The sequence below is a fragment of the Alligator sinensis genome, unplaced genomic scaffold (assembly GCF_000455745.1).
Source record: "Alligator sinensis unplaced genomic scaffold, ASM45574v1 scaffold93_2, whole genome shotgun sequence".
In the NCBI taxonomy this organism is placed as follows: domain Eukaryota; kingdom Metazoa; phylum Chordata; order Crocodylia; family Alligatoridae; genus Alligator; species Alligator sinensis.
Window position 1 is genome coordinate 1,667,266 of NW_005841854.1, and position 15,939 is coordinate 1,683,204.

General features: G+C 40.2%; 1 protein-coding gene across 1 annotated transcript in view; it reads right to left on the minus strand.

The window, feature by feature from the left end:
* Nucleotides 1-15,939, minus strand: part of LYST (lysosomal trafficking regulator) — a 117,644-nt gene that overhangs the window by 16,159 nt on the left and 85,546 nt on the right. The window contains 11 exon segments of the mRNA XM_014523936.2: nucleotides 47-264; nucleotides 2,762-2,902; nucleotides 3,778-3,934; nucleotides 5,636-5,702; nucleotides 6,629-6,873; nucleotides 8,194-8,346; nucleotides 9,249-9,304; nucleotides 10,004-10,065; nucleotides 10,553-10,649; nucleotides 10,734-10,879; nucleotides 12,195-12,383. Of these exon segments, the coding sequence (XP_014379422.1) occupies nucleotides 47-264; nucleotides 2,762-2,902; nucleotides 3,778-3,934; nucleotides 5,636-5,702; nucleotides 6,629-6,873; nucleotides 8,194-8,346; nucleotides 9,249-9,304; nucleotides 10,004-10,065; nucleotides 10,553-10,649; nucleotides 10,734-10,879; nucleotides 12,195-12,383 (1,531 nt within the window).

The following is a 15,939-nucleotide window of genomic DNA, read 5'->3' on the forward strand; positions in this document are numbered from 1 at the left end:
ACATGATTGTATTATGAATGCACAACTTGACCAAGAAGATACTTACAGCAGGATGGAAAACATTTATAGCCTGAACTGAAGCCTTGCCCTTCTGCTTATATCCAAACACCAAATCTATCCAATGACAGATTGTCTGGGAAACATGGTCAGACTCCAAAGTCTGACGATGAATCAGGATGAAGAGACGAGGATCATTACGTGCCCACGGTGGGAGATTGACATGATTAACTCTTTCACCATTCTGTCGCACTCCAAAATCAAAACCTAGAAGCATAAAGTGCGTTTATATTTTCAGTTACTAAACTAGCAAAAGAAATACCCAAGCAGCTTGCAAGCACACAGCAATCAGGTACTTCTCATGATGTAATCTCCAGGAACCTTCTCCAGAACTCCGCATTAAATAGCTTTTGTGGCACACCAAAAATGTGTACAAAAAGTATGGGTTGATGATCCTGAGAAATATGTACCCTTTACAGTAAGAGCAATAATACTAAAAGCCCTGTGAAACTATAAAGCTTTTCAGTACTTTTGTAAGGAACTTGTTTGATCAGACTTCTTGCTGGAAAGACAGTAATCGGCTTCTCACCCTTGTCACAGAAAAGATCCAACCATACTATAGAACTTCATGTGCAGTATGACAACCGTAATATCAATGCAAGAAGCTGCAGAACCATGAGATATTTCTCACATATCCTAGATGTCTTGTGCTGCATACATATATTCAAATAATCTGGGAGGAATTCTCCCAGATTTGTTCTCCTGGTATAAAAAACATACCCAGAGCCACATGTAGACATTTGAATGCTGAGGTCCTTTGGACTGGAGAGCCTGCAGTGCTGACACTGTACACACTGTGCAGCCAGGGAGGGAGACCCTGTGCACACATCTCAGTGAGCTCTGCAGGCTCCCTTAGTCTGCCTGGCAATAGATGGTAGCAGTGCACTCAGAAGCCCTGATCAGCTGATCCAGACTGCCCATGATCAGCCTGTGTTTCCCTGCAGCATAATGTGGGGATTGTGAAAGGAATGTGTTCTGCTACCTGCTGGAGCAGCAGAGTCCAGAAAATGAAACACTGCCTCTGGGAAGGATGCTGGAGGACTGCTCTGTTTTGAGAAAAGTGTTCTGAGTCACAATGTTACCCCAAACCAAACAAAAGTTCACTGTTGGTTCTAGGGGGCAGGGAAATCTAGCTGCAGCTGGGAGCCTGTAGCCTGGTTCCCATAACAATGGGCTCTCTGCCAGCACTCACTGTTTTCAGAATGTGAGGGGAGAAAGGCAGCAGAAGGAGCTTGTTCTTGGGGCTCCCTAGCCAGTGCTGAAGGGTAGGCTGGGTGAACTGGAGCCCCCACCACCTTGGGGGGGGCTCCAAAACACCCACCCCACCTCCAGGTGGGTGTGAAAAATACCCCTTCACTCCCTTTCCCCCCCTCCTATTCTGAAAATAGCATCAGGCTGGGAATGCTGCAGACAAGTTACAGAAGCTGCTACATTTTGAAACATCTTCATCTGATACCTCATGCAGTGAGGGGTCAGATTTTCACCCGATTGGCCATTTTTAAAGCTGTCTGCAGCCATACACTTGTATTCGGTCACAGCTTTTTGTGCTTTTTTCTGTCACAGTTTAAACTGCTTTTTGTGGCCAGATTGGGTGAAAATTGTTACTTCTTTCTGTGCTCATACAGACATTTGCTCTCCCAGGAGAAAAACAACCCCAACTCTCCTAGGAGTGATATAACCCTGGTTATTCCCTGGTTATTTTTCTCCTGCAGCAGCCATTTTTACTGTAGGAGAAAAAGGCTGAACATTTGTACACTCGTGGTTTCTCCTGGGGGAGCAGCAACTTTCAAAAGAGAAAGTGAATGACTTTACAAGGTTTTAAATTTTCACTACATCCAAATCATGATCTCTATCCAGAGTACTGCCAAACTTCCACTACTCTATGCAGTTTCAACCAGGTTTCAGATATGCATTGTTCACAGACACACACCCACCTGTCTTCTACCCAACACTGAAAGGATAATTTTCTACAGAAAAAATTCACTAAAAGCCCTTTCTGTATGGGATGTTTTATGCTGATTCAACAACCTGATTCCTTCATCTTCTTATAGCATTGATCCCTTTCACTGAGTTCTTCAGGGAATTTGGCAAGGAAATATGAACAATAACAGAGATTCAATCTTTTTAAGTGCTCAACACTACAGTGAGAACCTGAGTACCCGCAACTCCCAATGTTTTTAACAGAAGTTGCTTGTCTTTATACCTTCTTCCATATTCTGATAAAATAAAATATAAATCCACTCATGTTCAGCGTAACAAGAGAAAGCTGTATCAGTGCCTGATACTGTCAGAGTGCTCTGGGGACCCAAAACCATAAATAGCTGAAAAAAGGAACATAAGTATTTATAGCAGACTTTACTTTTAAGAGTAATAGGTAGCGTGTTTTAATTACTATACTTACCAGGCATCTTTTCAGTTCTTTCATATTCAAATGGGATTATGACAGTGCACCTCATGGGCATGATATTTGGATTTGAAGAACTAAAATTGTGACTACAGTGGCCCAGCCACTATAACGCTCTGTGGGTCCATAACACCAACACCGGAGACCAGTCAGGTTTTCCCCTCCACCACCCTTAGTGGACAGTTAAAAATTCAATAGCTTGGGAAAGAACTGATCACACGCACACAGTTCTCAGTTTCAACCTACAGGTGAGTCCTTGGACATTCAAAAGAGATAGTGCCCAACTGATCTCTACTATACCTTCTCTATTAACTAAAAACTCTGGGAGGTAGAAAAACTCTGGGATCAGCTCCTTTACGTCAGTCATAGATTCGTAGGATGAGAGACGCCAGGTTGTATTGGTGGAGTGAAAGGTTCTGTCTGGGATGTCAAAACTCTGATCTGCAAAGAAAACCCAAACTGAGTTTGTTACACTGACAGGAGAAAATCATAACACTACCTGCACATTTGACATTTCAAAGAGTCAACTTTGCCCATTTCATTACGTTAATCAAATCTGAGCAGCTAGAGCCTTTGTATCCCAGTTAGAAAGCTGCAGAAGATTTAGACCATTGTGAGGGACATGCATTGTGGGCACAAATATTGTTGGCTTTCCTGAGGAAAGCCTCAACATGGGTCTGCTCTCAAGGTAGGGCATATTTTAGAGATTACCACACACAATTTCACATTACTGTTGATCGAGAAAAAAGGCACACTCTGGAAGCAACTTCTTGGTTCACAGAGGCTAGTCTCTTGCCAGAGGCAGAGCTGGGTGGGTTAGAGTGATGGTATGGTTGCACCCCATTCAATTCTTCTTCCATTCCTGCCATCTGTTGGAGCCGAGGGCTTGATCCTACTGGAACTAAACTGCCTGGTCCCTCTTCCCCAGTCAGACAAACAACCAGCAGCACCTGACAAATCATATGAGAATCAGCTTGAGCTGAGCCAGGCTGCCTCTTCCAGAGCCGACTCAACAGGTGCTGCCAGCTATCTGCCTGGCTTGGAAAGAGGGGCTGGGCAGCCTGGTTCTGGCAGGACTGGGTTCTCAGCTTGTCCGGTGCTAATGGCCGCTTACTTAGCCCAATCCTCCTGGAGTCAGGCTGGCTGCCCCCTCTTAAGCCCAGCTGTCAGTCAGATATACCTGCTGGATCCTGCCAGCTCCAGAAGCCAAGGGCCTGATCCTGACTGCATTCCTTTCTCCAAAATCCCCACCATACATTTCCTGTCACAAGTTTATCAAGATGGAGTTGAATTACATTTAAACAAAAATGTCTTACCTTGATAGGCTAAAAACATTTTAGTAAAAGGAGGCAGTCTGACAAGGAAGTGAAGTACAGTTCCACTGTTGGAGTAATGAGAGCCATAGTGGTAAGGTTGCACAGGGGGCATTGGGTCATCCTCTCGAGCTCCTTTACGGTATTCCTCTTCCAAGTACTAGAGAAAGAAACACGTGTGAAGAAGCATAGGTGCCTTTTCTTCTTCAGCCTGCCACTTAAATTTCTTGGCAAGAGGTAGCACCAGTGAAGTGTGAAAGTTTTATCTCCCTCTAACCCGTAGTAGCAACTCTGGCAAAGTTATTTGAAAGAAACGGTTCTGCCTTTCCTTCAATATAAAATTAACTTTTCTACAGAGATAACAACCTACTCTATTTTAAGTGAATATTCCATCCATTAATTACATCTTAGCAAAATATTAGCTATGGTTTTCTGCAAAGGTACTAAAATGGTTTATCTTATTTTCCATTTGTAGTTGTCTTGTTTGACATGAGTTTAGCTAACTTCATGCTTGCCATCTTTTGTCAGAAATAGATAACTTATGGCTTCGATCAGGCTCTCTTTGCAGCTTTAAAAAAAAAAACGTAGGAAGCGTTATGCAGGAACTAGCATCCAAGATGCTCTATCTGGACCTTTACATCCAAAAACCTAATCTTGGGTGTGGAAAGTTTGAAGGGACAGTGCAAGTTTTCAGAAGGAAAGCTACATTTACTCAATTTTCAGATATGACTTATGAGCCTACGTCATAATTTCAAGAGAAACTGAGGCCCCTGCCAGATGCGCAGGTAAAGGCGCAATGGGATCTGATGTGTGAGCCACTCAATCATATCTTCTGCCATACATGTATGGAGATTGTGGGACTGCTCATCAGATCCTACCATGCCTTATTGCTAGTGCAGGGGGAGCCCAGGATCATGATCACAGGCTCCCCCTGTACCAGAAAGTAGCAAGCTCCTGTGGCTGAGGGCCCCCTCAGCTGATGAGGCTTGCAGCCACTGGAAGCTGGCAGATGACAGGACTCCTAGCTGTAGGGGCTCACCATATGCTCCCATAGCTGGGAATCCCGCCAGCTGATTCAAGTTCCCTGCTGTGGGGACACACCTGACAACATGTTCAATTAATGTTCCCAGTCCCCAGAAGCATCACAAGGTCAGCTTTTTCCACACACTTTAAAAACAAGCCTTTGCATATATATATATATGCGCAGATGAAACTAAGGCCCAAATTTTGATGATTCCAGCCCCAAGACATTCTCTATGGACTTTAAAAGGCACCAGGAACAAAATGCTATTTATAGGGTCAACAAAACTATTTAACAGAGACAGCAGGCAGTGTTGGTGGAATAGTATAACAGCAGTAGCTTAAATGATTAGTTCTAGTTTTCCAACTGCATCGATCTTCAATGAAGAAGCACTTACATTTACGGTGCACTTAGTCTAAATGACTAAAGATGTTTGAAGGCAAACATAGCTGTTGTATATTAGTAACATAATTTTTAGATTATGGAAAGCACTGAAATTTACATATACGTTTCTCTAGCTTTTTCGGTCAGTTTCGTATATTAGATGCGATAAGTAATGAATTCAATAACCATGATATATTAAAAGGGTGCTAAAAAGTGCATTGTGACTTGTAGGATTACGCTGATTTTGTGTTAATATTTTTGGGTACACAGAGACAAAAATATAAGAGGAGAATCCATCCACATTGTGGAGAACATTCACAGGACCTCACACATTGAAAATGAAAATCCCTCAAAACCCAGATTCTCATCTATGGACACGTATTATACAAAGTCTCCCTCTTATTTTGGTTTTAAATATCAGATGCACACATGTAAAAATTTAATATTTTAAAGTACCTTATAGGTATCCACATAACGATCTTCCTTTTCTTTAGACTGTACAGCGATAGGCTTGACTAAGTTTCTGAAACAGAAAAAAAATGAAGAAATGGTAGGATGTCATTAGCAAATTCACTTAGATACAAATTAACCATCATGGAAACTAATACTTTTAGGTTAAAAGCCTAAAAGGACTACGGCAAATCCTAAGAACAAAATACAGTAAAAGCTCTGTTATCTGGCATCCCCCAGGAATGGACACTGGGCCGTGGGCTGAAGAAGTGGCAAGAACTCTGCTCGTGGTGGCGACAAAACCCGGAAGTGGTACTTCCGGTTTCGCTTTTGCCGCATCCCTTGGATGCCAGTTAATAGAGTTTTCTGACTAATAAAGTGCCAGTTAACACAGGTTTAGCTGTATCACAAATAGATTAGGGAAATAAGTATTTATGTGAGGTTAGGGGTAATGACAAAATTCATTTATCCACAGACTATGGAAAATGGTCTTCTGGAATGGGCAGCATGAACTCTGTCATGTGTCCATGCCAATGCACCTCTCTGCCGATTTGATGCAGCACCTTTTTAGATTAAGGCCTTGGCTGCATGCAGGAACAGAACCAGTTTTAATGCAAACACATTTTTAAATCAGTTTAGTTTTAAGCAGTACTCATATGGGCACTCTTAAATCTGCTGTCAAGACATTGCTTGTAGCTGGAGAATTAATCATAGACATGCCAAAAAACAAAGTCTTTATGACTCTATAGATTGAAAGTTCAGAATAGTAAATATAGAAGCAGACCTAGAGACTACTGCAATACCAAGTAGGCTTTTAAAGTTAAAACAGGCGAGCCATTTACCTATTAAAAGCCACGAATTTACTAGACTAAATACACTTCACAGTAACCTTCCTAATCAAGTTTGCACATAATTTATCACAGTGACGAGAATAGCTTTTTCCAATACAACTAGCTAGCTGAATTACTTGAAAATAAGTAGTTTCACATTTCATATTACCTGTAAACAGATGGATCATTTAGGTCCAGAGTTTCATTGGTGTAGTCAGAAAGGATAAATGGAAACACTGGATATTGCATGAGATCATTAAAGGAACGGCCAGCGTGCTTATTTAAATGAGTCAGATATTCAAAATTAGTAATCTGTCCTGTGTACCACAAGTGGGTCAAAGCAGTAATATTTCCATATTCCAAAAGGTTAGGCAGGTTATTTGTTAAGATGTTGTGGTACACATCATCACGGACCTAAAAAGATAGAAATAGTTTTAATAAAGTGACATTTTTTAAATTTAAAAACAACTAAGTCTCCTTTCTATACAGTAAATTCCTCATTTAGTAAGGTTGTAAAGGCCTGCTGTTGGCAGCACATTAGAAAACTGACACATTTAAAAAGATACTTCTTTGGCTTAGCCTCATTGTTTGAGGGGTGGGGGAGAACATATCTGCAGGCTTGCCAAAAAATTAGCCCCACCCCCTGAGTGGCACTCCAATCCCCTTCCCCTTCATGATCTGGTGCTTTGCTTTCTGCCCTATCGGCTGTGCGTCCCCTCCCCTGTCTGCTACATGCCACACACACAGGCAGCCTTGTGTCACTTTTGGCATGCATGCTTTAGGCTGGCTATTCCTGTTTTAGAATATATCTGTGACACAGTATCTATTTAGACACTTGATGTGACAGACTACAGGGTTTATGGTAATTTTTCTGTGTTAACTGTATTCATGTTGTAATAAAATTGCATGTCTCAGTTTCCCCCTAGCTAATTTATGGCTGGGGGAGGATGCGGAGAGAGTAGGTTAGAGATGGTGAAGTCAAAGTGCCTAGATGCCAACTGAGACAAGATGGACCTCTAACATCAGAGATTTAAATTGCTTTGCTGATGTGTCAACAAAGGTGGGATTGCTGGTGACACCCAAGAGGCTCCAGGACAGCTGAATGAGATAGGTATGGCAATGATTAGAGCAGGCAGGAAAAGGAGGCTGAGGCAATCTAAGTAGAGAGACTAGGGAAGCAGCTTTGGGACTTGTGGATGGGCCGGCTGGAAAGGGAATAGCTGAGTAACTTGGGGGTACCCAGGGCTCTGAGGGCTGGATTAGAGACAGATGAGTATTTAACCCTTTAGCTAGGAAAGGGTCTTTTGGTTCTGTGACTTTTGCTCCAATAAACGTCTTTATTGAAAAGGACCTGTCTGTTTTACTTCTCCCCAGTAAGAAGCAGAACTGGAAGCTAGCTCCTTGAGTCAAGGCCAGGGAGGTTTGGAGTCCAAAAAGCCGGGATCTCAATGGGAAGCAGCCATGGCTCCCCTCCTCAGCTCTAGAAGCCACACCTGAGCTGGTTTCAGGGGGTACTCAGAGTACAGAGGTTAGAGTGGTTCCAAATAAGCACCCCCCTGGGGGGAGCCTCTGTGCCACCTGGTTGAACCATTAACTCGGTCTGTGGTAGTGCATAAAAAATTCTCATAAGCCTACTCATAGCTTTCTTTAAATTGTGAACTCATGAATACATATATTACACACTGAAGATCTAGCAAAACAACACTATATTACTCTGCATTAATACTGATTTACCTTTGTGTTATCAAAAGCTAAAAGCAAAGTTCTACCATTTGTTAGAAATATTTCCACAGCATTGTCTCTCAACTGCCACCAACGCTTATGAACTTCCTTAATTTCTTCATATGTCCAAGAAAAGGATGCTGGTTCAGTTTCCCCATGAAAACTCTGAAGGGTATAACAGATACAAAGTGATTTGCTAAGTAGACTTAAAACAAACAAACACAAAAGCAAAAAAAAAACAACCCTTTTTCAGTTTTGTCAGGTGTATATTTATACTGTATACTGCAGGTGACCAAACCATGGCTTGTGAGCTGCATATGGATCCTGGGCAGTTTAAAGCAGCTACTGAAACATATAATTTAATGACAAATTGTTATTTGACCTGGAGCACTGCGTACAGATCAACTCTGGGGCATGCACTGCAAAAGCTGAGTGTCCTAGAGCTCTCAAGCCATGTCAAGATTTCAGTTTGTAGCAAGGAGGATTAGGAACTTTGGCCACCTTTCCTATGTACTGTAAATTAATTTTCTGAATAAAGTAGTTTAAGATTTTTGGTACTACAAGACAAAGCTTGAAGAATGCTTATGCAATAAATGTTAAAGAACTAATTGGTGTACAAAAGACTTCATTATAAATGAAATTATCTTATGTTCATCTAGTAGAACTTTTGGTTTTAATTAGTTCCATTTCCATGCAAATAGAAGGTATTGGCAGGGATAAAAGTTAGCTCAAATTTCATTTTAAAGGTAATGAAAGCTTTGTTTCATTACAAGTTTCACATTTCAAAAATAGCATATATTATTACTAGGATGCCTACATTCTGAGATTTTGACCCATGACTAAGATTCCTAACCACTATAGCATAAGTTAATAAACCACCACATATATTAGCCAAAAAGCTTTGTCAAAATATCCTCTAACATACTGTGTTTCTGAACTATTATTAACAACCCACGAATTGGAATCTTAATACAATTTGAATTAAATTAGTCTTATGATGATTGTAAAGTTTGCAAGGTGTTCAGAGTTGCATTTTAGAAAATTTAGAAAAAGGAAATCTTACTCACAGAATTTTCAATTGTATCAGAAGCATTGTCTTGAACAAAATACATTCCACATTTTCCTGCAGAGAGGAAATTTTATATAAAAACAGTAACACGGCTGATTTACTGTTAGTAATCTGTAGACAGGACAACCTTTTCCTAGAAATGCATTTAAAAACCTTTTGAAAAGTGTTTAGTAAATCAAATTAGTGCAGTGTACAAGCTAGAAAAGGAATGCCAAACTAAGTTATTTTAGTAAGCAGGTGCAACTCCAGTGAAGTAAATATCAGTACAAAGCTGATGACTACTTTATGCTTGGAATGCTTGTACTAGTGATTTTAGAGAAGTACTAGATGTTTAACTTAAGTATGAGAATGGAACAAAAACTAATTACTCAACTTAAACTGTGATATAATTTAGTGTCTATATATCCACATGGCAAAGCAAAATCATGCAAAACAACAGTTTATGTACTCTACTATTCATAAACCTTTACTAGGAGTACTATATCTAAGTCAAACAACTGTGCTGATGTTATCAAATGCACACGTATTACATGCCTGGCTGAAAATGGGTTGTATCTGCTTTAGAAAATTCAGAAAGTAACAAATAGGATTTTTTTTTTTTTTTATATAAAACTTATATATAACAAATTATAAATAGAATGCATATACAAATTACATGTAACATTTTTTCTAAATACTCTGGAATGCATTAAATCTACTTTAAATAATAAAGAGTAGAGAAGTTTAGTCAACCATTGAAACAATTTCACTTACCTAACAACAATTCACCAGCTGTCTCTCGAGATGGTGCCACATTAATGCATCTTCGATTAACTCTGAAATAGACATGAACAATAGCACCACTTCCACTTTTTATAATTTCTAGTGTATATCTAACATTAGCTGCTTCAAATATTACAAGTACATTATGTGGGACAACCACAAAATTCAGTCACTTGTTGATATTTGATAAAAATACTAACAAGATTCAATACAATAGTTATTATGGTTATTTCCAAAAAAGTGAATCACCAAGTCTGTACCACCAGTCACTGCATGTAGGGCCAAAACTTCAAAATGGTAGCTACCATTTTCACAGAAAAGTCAGAATTAGAAGTGAAAAACTTTGTAAACATACTACAATCTTTTATTATTCTACTAAACTTTCTGCTTTGAACAAGTAGACACACACAAAGTGATATATGTGCATAAATATTTCCTTGTTAAAATATCATATTGAAGTTTCTCTCATGGCTGCCTGCCACAAACAGAAGGGTCAAAAATGTTTCTTTGGGAAAGTCTTTTTTCTTGTTCAATGCTTACCTTATATGCTCACTTGCTGCTTTGTCTTTGACAGTGGAAGAGTGAGAGGAATGAGTTTTGTCTTCAAATAAGTAAGACAATGGGGGTTTGATTACCTCTATTAAAAAAGAAAAAACAAGTTAAAAATAGTCACTTGCTTTCATAAAAATTCAGTCAGACTTAACATTAAAGATAACTTTACCTTCCTGTTTCTGCCTGTCTGGGAGAAGGTATTTATTTGGTATGGTCAAATAGCACCTCTGCAAACGGCGTCTCTCTCTATTTGGACCTTCTGTTGGATCCAGTTGCCAAGATGTTGGATAGTAGACAGGGTCATACCAAAGTGCTCTGAAAATTGAAATATTTTAGCTTTTAAGATGCCCAGTTAATGTATCTGTTGTACAACTTTTCAATTCAAAATAGTTAAAATATAACTGCTAAAAACAGATATATATTTCAAATAGTGCCTACAAAATGTTCAGGCCCCACTCCAACTCATGGCACTTTACACATCGTGTCTCGAGTTAGAGCAAAAGACAAGAGAGACTGTCCAGTGGAAAAAGCACAGTGGGTGTGTCTACACATTTATTAATGCGCTTTAGGTAATGTACATTAAATCTAGTATATCCACTGTAAGGTACTAGAAAAATGTGGATTAGCCTATTTTAATGGGCATTAGCTGAAGAGCATGGTTTTTTGTGACGCTTTAATGTGCATTAAGATAGGCTAATGTGCATTTAAAGTCCACATGTGTCTAGTGAACCCTGTCTAATACGGAGTCTATAAAATCCAAAACCTGCTCAAGTTGGAAAGTTTGTATAGTCCCAACCTGCTTTATAGGAACTGTGTACATGCGATCTGCATAAACCGCAACCATCTATCATAGAACAGGAAAGAAAATTTGGGATCCATTTGTAGAATCATCCTGTATATTACAGAAAGTAACTACCTATTTTGTGCAAGGCTTGAGCACGAGGCAAAGAGAGCGGCTAAGCAGCAGAGAGCACTGAGCAGAAGGGCTGGGAAGTTTCCCCTATGAGGCAGAAACCTGTCCAAGCCAGAACTTTTTCACAGTCCGATGCGATTTTGTCTTAGACTGGTTTCACTGTGCTACCAAGATGATGCTGTGAAGTTTCATACTACATAAAGATTTAATATTGCTGATTTTTAAATGGATCTTAAATAGTTGGTTTGTAATAGCAGCATGCGGTACTTTAGTTGAAGTTCTATATTTCCTTATGCGGTTTAATTCATTCTGTACCACAAATAAAAAGATGCAGTTTACACCAGACATTTATTGTAGGCCTATAGTATTCTTGTACTTTTGCTACTCTCTCTCTCAGACAAAAATGACCATTTCTTCTTCTTCTCTTCCCCCCAGTATGTACACCAAAATTTACCTGACAAATTGTCTAATTATTTAAAAATCTAGAAGTGTCATTTGATTGTCCGCTTAAAATATACAGGAAAACAGAATCATTTTACAAATCTTAAAAACAGTTGAACTATTTTGGAAGAACAAATCATATTAACCTACTCCTGCTTTCAGCAGCATCTAGAGGCAATTTTAATTGACAACAACACTCTTGACTCAGAAATGAATATAGATTATAGAATACATACTTAAAGTCAGCAATACAAATTTACAATGAAAGTCACTTACCTATCATGTGTAAGCTGCTGAACAAGTTCCTGCCAGTGTCTACTGGCACTTAAGTCTGCCTTATATATACCCCTAATATGCTGAATCACCTTCTTTCTTTCCATCCCTTGAGAGAGAGAGACTGCTTGGGTGATGTCTGCAGCTATTTTGGAAATATCTTTTGACTTTGCATCCAGCCGTTGAAAGAGACTAAAGGAAAAAAGGGTAATATGGACCAGATTATAAAATGTTTAACAAACACTTTGAAAATTGAAGACAAACGTGAGAAATGTTTGTGAAGTGCAGTTAGTTCTGCTCTCAGTACCTGGGGTTCCCATTATGGTAGGCTCACTACAGTCATGCCCTCAGAACTAGGGACAGACATTCAAAAACCCTGAGCCTGAACTGATTCATTCTTTGAAGGTTAGTTTAACCTGCGAAGCTTGAACTGATTTGGAGGTGGATAGACATTCCCTTTTTATCCCAGAAATGCTGGCACATGCCTGCAGTGGCTCAGGCTAGAAGCTGGGGGGCACTAGAGTAGCCCTCTCTTTCCTCTTAGGGTACTGAGCTGGGGGGTGGGGGGGGCATGGCCAGGCCCCAGCAAGACCCTCTGACTAGGGAGGGATTCCTCCCCTGGCTGGTCAGCAAGGGAGCCAACAGAGATTTACACAGCATTGAGTTACACAGCAGGGAGTTACACAGGGAGCATTTATCACCCCTTCAGCAAAACAAAAGGTTCTCTCATTAGTTCAAGCTCTTCTTAAACTACTATTTCCAAGGAAGGAATGGAGGGACATTACCAGCTACCTGTTGATTAGGTCCAAAGAGCTCTAAGCAGATACTGTCCTGTCTGCCTTTGTCCTGTCTCCCACAGCACAGACTGTAGCCAGCATGTGGTATATTAGCTAATGCTGAGAGGTATCTGTGTAAGGTAGGAGAAGAGCTGATGTCATTGGGTGCTCTCCTGCACCTCAGCCTTCACAGTCCCTAGGCAACATCCACTGCAAGAACTGGAGATCCTTGTGCCCTCTACCAGAACTGGAGAGATTCCAGGGACTGAGGGGTGGGTGGGGCTGGAAAGCGTTGCAATCCTGGGTGTAGCAGTGAGAACACTTCCATAGGTGTGGGGGCCAGGGGAGTGAAGGAAATAGAGTGGATCCTGCCTATAGCAGGGCTCCAAGCTCCACAAGTGCTGGAAGCCCCAGTGTACTCTAGGCACCGCTGACACTGCTGTTTCTGGCATGTGGGGGTGAGGAGCAGGGGCAGCAGTGTCTAGGGTATGGGGACTTGATGCAGCAGTGGCGGCAGCTAGGTGCAGTGACCAGCACTAGGAAAGCCGGAAGGCTGTCAGTCAGCCTGTCAGACTGTCTATCCAGCTCTCCCCGCCTTCCCCTCCCAGGGAAAAGAACTGAGCATAGTGGGATTCTGGAGGACCCTGGGTCTTCCTATTCCCATGCAGATGTAACAGGAAGTGAAGTGCTTCAAAGAACGCAACCCATTTCAAGAGCAAGTATTTTGGAGTGCTTCAAAGGGATGTATGTCTAGTCTTCTGAAGAGTATCAAAGGAGTTTAAAATGCTTTGATGTTGCATCTGTCCACATCTTCAGTAATGAAATTGCTTTCCTTATCCTATACAAGAAGTATTGAATATGGCCATTAAAAGAAAAAAATCAAACCAGCTATATGCAAAGAAAAATTCTAAAGAACATACATAAACCAGAACATAACATGACTGAAGATCTTGCTAAAAAATTAAAAACACTCTGAAGTGTGAATTGCAGTCTACTTGAGTGACAGCCTAAATTCTCAAAATAATCCTAAACTGTAATTTTGAAATATTTCTCTGGAATGAGTGTTCCCGACTGCTCTGGTCCTTTAAACTTGATTAAGAGCCAGAGTGGTAAAATAAATCTCACTGCAGAGCACTAGAACTCAGTGAAAGAAGCAGGATTTGTTGGATAGTATCTTATTGGACCAACTCTGTTTGGCAGAGATGTTAAAACAAGCTTTTGGGCTTCTTGCATATTCCATAGATAGTCATGGCTACAATACTACTAACTCAGTATTTCAGGTCTGCCATAGGTCTGGCTTCCAGGAGAGTGTGGTTAGGATGAACACACAGCAGTTTTATTGGTTTCACTTATGGGCATCACTGCCAGTAGGCAACTTGGGCAGTGTTATAAAAAACAGACAGGTGGGAGGATTTAGAGTTTAGGAATGTTTATATTATGCCCGTATCCTCCCTCCCCTTTCCCCTGCCCCACAAATAACTTAGAAGTAGGCTTGAGCGTAATGAGAGGAGGTACAGAGGTGTCTTCAAGACTTTGTTTACTCCTGGATGGCAAGTTCTGCACTACATCTAGGAAGAACAGCCCAGAATCACATTCCACATGCTTAAAGGTTACAATTTCATTTTTGCAGGCAGCATATAATTTCATGCACTTTCAATACCTATTTTCTTATCTGGCCAACTCCTCTGGGCTACATTTGGCAATCAGTGAATGAATTCGTGAATGCTTGGGACAAGGTTGTACTCCCCTTCTACCAAGAGAGAGTTCCATTAAGATGTACTCATGGCTTTCCACAAAGAAAAAGAAAGAACGTTCAAGCTAAACTGAAATATGGATCATCTGGCTGCAAGACTTTCATGCAGAGAATCTGAAATATTTAAAATTCTCAAGTTGGTGATCAGTTAATTCAAAAGATAGCAAGTCAACTCACTAAATTGAGGCATAGAATAGATTCATACACCAATATTTTATGATTTGATAGTTGAAGGAAACTTGACCCCCAGTCACAGAACATGTAGGGCAAGCTCCAAAAATACAGAAGAATGATCAAAAGCTCTCCTTTTGTATTAACTGGAAAAAAAATCACAAAAGAAAAACAAATCTATCTTAAGTATTTACTTCTGGGCAGATCTACATATAGTATTTTGGGAGTTACTGACTTTTAGCAGTACTACAAGTTCTTTGATATGTCAATTCCCTCAACTACACACTTTACTTACCTACATGCCATATGATTTTCACATGAAAACATCCTTTTGTTGATTAAGTCTTTGGACACACTGAGTATATAAAAATCTTAAGATTATTTTTAAAAATGTATGCTACTGCATTTTAGCAAACTACATGATGGACTGAGATTAAGCATTCATCCATATAAAATTTTCTACAGTTTTAATCAAGTTCATGACTTATCCATGCATGGTTTCTTATCTGGGACAGTGGAGGCCAACCTTCTTGGTAGGTATGCCACAAATTCTCAATTTTCCTGGAGTGCTACTCCAGTCTCTCTCTCTCATCTGCTCTGCTTTTTTTCCCTTGTCCAATTTGTTGCTTTGCTTTCTGTTTCTGTCCTACCTGGTGCTGTCTTACTTGTCTGCTCCCTAATCTGCTGCATGTCACACACACGGGCTGCCTGTACCACTGTGGCAACTGTGCTGCAGGTTGGCCACTCCTCATCTAGGAATTCATTAAACAAATCTTGTTTGACAAGACTGACCTCAAGCCGACTTAAGATTTCACAACTGTATGTAGGAGCTGTCTTGCTGATGTGCAACAGGACTTGCAAGGCAGCTTTTGCCTGGCTAACATTTTTACACATGAGATAAAGAGCTTTTTAGTTTGGCCAAACATGCTTGGGCATGTAAGATATATTCCAGACACAAAATGGGAAAAACAGCTAAATGATTTTATGAGTACTGCAAAGATCCCATTAGTCTATCACAAGAGACTTAAAATTAAGTTATATCAATCAG